We start from the raw sequence: 2,606 nt of genomic DNA on the forward strand, positions 1-2,606 counted from the left end.
CAGACATTAGGCTGTTGTTCTTGTGTTTCCCTTAGCTTTGATTGTATGTCTCACAATTTTGTAATTTATCATTGTTCATTAAACTCTGAAAGCTATTTGACTTTGTTAATATTCTGTCCTAAAATGCGATAAGATGTGCCCTTTTTTTTTTTTGAGCACCTGCCCCTTCAGTGGTCTCTGCACGGCCCTGCTCTGTATGAATATCCTAAAAACATTTTGAACTAGTCACGCAGTTCCTGAAGTAATTTATTATTTATTTTTATTTAGTTGCACTATAAATACAAATGTATGTAAAGTTGTGATTTCAAAAGGCTCAATCACAAATCTCTAGATATACAGAACTTTTGTAGGTGCATTTAAAGTTTGTTTTTACAGAATGAGAGAAAAAAAGGCTCAAAGATGCTTTTATTTTGAAATGGCTTGCAGAGCTCAGAGTTGAGTACCGCTTGAGAGAAGCAGTGTCAAACTGGGCTGTGTAGCGGAAGAAAAGCATTATGTTTCGGTCCGTCATGGAGAGCTCCCTGAAGATCTTTTACTTTTCTATCGGTGAGTGAAAAACTACCTCTAATGAATGTTCTAGACCGAGCCATGCTTGTAAGAGCTACTGTTAAATAAATGGCTGTATTTGCGTTTAAATTGTGTTATACAGCAGTGGTAAGCGCTGTCCTCAGGTGTCACTGTCCTGCAGCCTATTCATGCAATTATGGCAAGCCAAGAAGTATGGCAAGCCAAGAATGCCAGTAGTCGCATCTAATTATCACGTTAAGATTGAAAATCACCCGCTAAAAGCGTCCGTATTCCCGAAAAATCGCCGCTTTTTTCGTCCGTCAGGATGGTACCGCAAGACGCGCGTTCTTAACGCGCGTAGTGACAGATTAAAAAACGTGTTCCAAGCCCGTTTTTTTTTTTTTTTTGAGAATATAATCCATAAATGTAGCCTACTTCACTGTTGTTTTTTTACCCATCCCCATCCCCATTTTTACCCATGCATTCTTTCATGTAAAAAAGTTTTACATTGTACTAATAGAAAGACAATAAAAGGGCCACTTGTGTTCCAGAAAATGTATCTGTCCGACGTGTTTTCTGTATGTTTCCGTCATATAACTAAATCTTTTCCAAACTCATAATGCTTTCTACAGCCATGGAGAGACTGCTGTTACAATTAAATGTAACAGGAAATTTTCTGTTAGTTGTGCAATGAGAAAACACTTGCTTAGTTGAGCCAGTGCAGCTTCGAACCCCATAGCTCATGTTCTCTCTCTCCTAAATATATGTTTTTTTTTTATGTTCACAATGTTGCTGTCTTTTTGTAGTTTTGAGGAATTATATATATTTTAACACATCACAGGAATGTTCTTTCAGCCTATAATAAAGCAAAAATTTTGCAATGTATGCAGTCACTTTAACCACTGAGCAACTTCTCAGTTGCAAAAACCGTGGAACTGTTCCTACTAAAACCTGTAAAGCACAAAACATTAGTTAGCACAGTATGTTGACGAAAAACGTTTTTACATCAAAGTAGGCATGGAAATGGGTGCAAAATAACAACAAAGTGCATGTAGTGGATATATTCCTAAAATTAAGGCTTTGTGAAATGACAATGCAGTGAACTTTGGCAACGCTGCCACACAGAGCCTTGTGCAGAGTTTTCCACTGTGCTGAACTTTCTTGGTCTGACTGCCTTGATCGGCGATTGAATGCAAACACTTCAAATGCATTGGCTGTCGGATAAGAATGACATTATTATCATATTAGGAAAAGGGCCAGAATGCGCATCAAGAATGCGCATCAAGAACGCGTGTTTTGACCTGTCACTACGTGCATTAAGAACGCATGTCTTGCAGTACCATCATGACGGACGTAAAAAGCGGCGCATGTTCGTAAAAGACGGCGAAAAAAGCAGCGATATTGATATTTCCGTAATACTGGTGCTTTTAGCGGGTGAATTTCAATCTTAACGTGATAATTTGATGCAAATACTGGTATTCTTGGCTTGCTATAAAGTTGCTTTCTGTTGCTCCATCTTCTCACGGGCGGTGGTTCAGTTAAGGCTTGGTTTTGATTTTTTTTTTATCTCCGATCCGATTTTTTTTTCATGACACACTGACTGCATATAGAGAGGCTCTGACTACCTAAGGAGGCAGATCTTTACAGATCATTTTGTTTCACTTTTGTCTCTGTACCAATAAAAATAAAACATTTTCCTAAATTTGAATTATGAAAAGTTATTTAAAATACATATAAATTAAATAAAGGAATAAAAAAAACGCCATCTCAGCTATAAAGCACTAGTGTTAATTTTAGCAGCCATTTTTAAATTTTGTTTTAGTTTTAGTCCAGTTTCAGCATCGTTTGTTAGTTTTTATCTCATTTAGTCGACATCATCGCATTTTTATTTAGTCTAGTTTTAGTCGACTATAAGTCAGAGCATTTTTGTCTTTATTTTAGTCCAAGAAAACATAATTTTATTAGTTTAGTTTTTGTCAACAAAAACTGTCAACATTTTAGTCTAGTTTTAGTCAGGACATAATTTTAACCTTTTACATTTTTGTCAGCAGATAACGTTTAAGATTTCCTAAAATTATTTCAACATTTTCTCTCATCTT

General features: G+C 36.2%; 1 protein-coding gene across 1 annotated transcript in view; it reads left to right on the forward strand.

Annotated features, from left to right (window-relative positions):
- The first annotated feature begins 461 nt into the window (after positions 1-461).
- The window catches only part of LOC107101249, a 31,921-nt gene continuing 29,776 nt past the window's right edge, over positions 462-2,606 (forward strand). Inside the window, exon 1 of the mRNA XM_015400090.1 lies at positions 462-546. Within this exon, the coding sequence (XP_015255576.1) occupies positions 495-546 (52 nt within the window). The 5' untranslated portion in view covers positions 462-494. The remainder of the gene's footprint in view (positions 547-2,606) is intronic.

The sequence above is a fragment of the Cyprinodon variegatus genome, unplaced genomic scaffold (genome assembly GCF_000732505.1).
Source record: "Cyprinodon variegatus isolate N-32 unplaced genomic scaffold, C_variegatus-1.0 Scaffold1069, whole genome shotgun sequence".
Classification (NCBI taxonomy): Eukaryota; Metazoa; Chordata; class Actinopteri; order Cyprinodontiformes; family Cyprinodontidae; genus Cyprinodon; species Cyprinodon variegatus.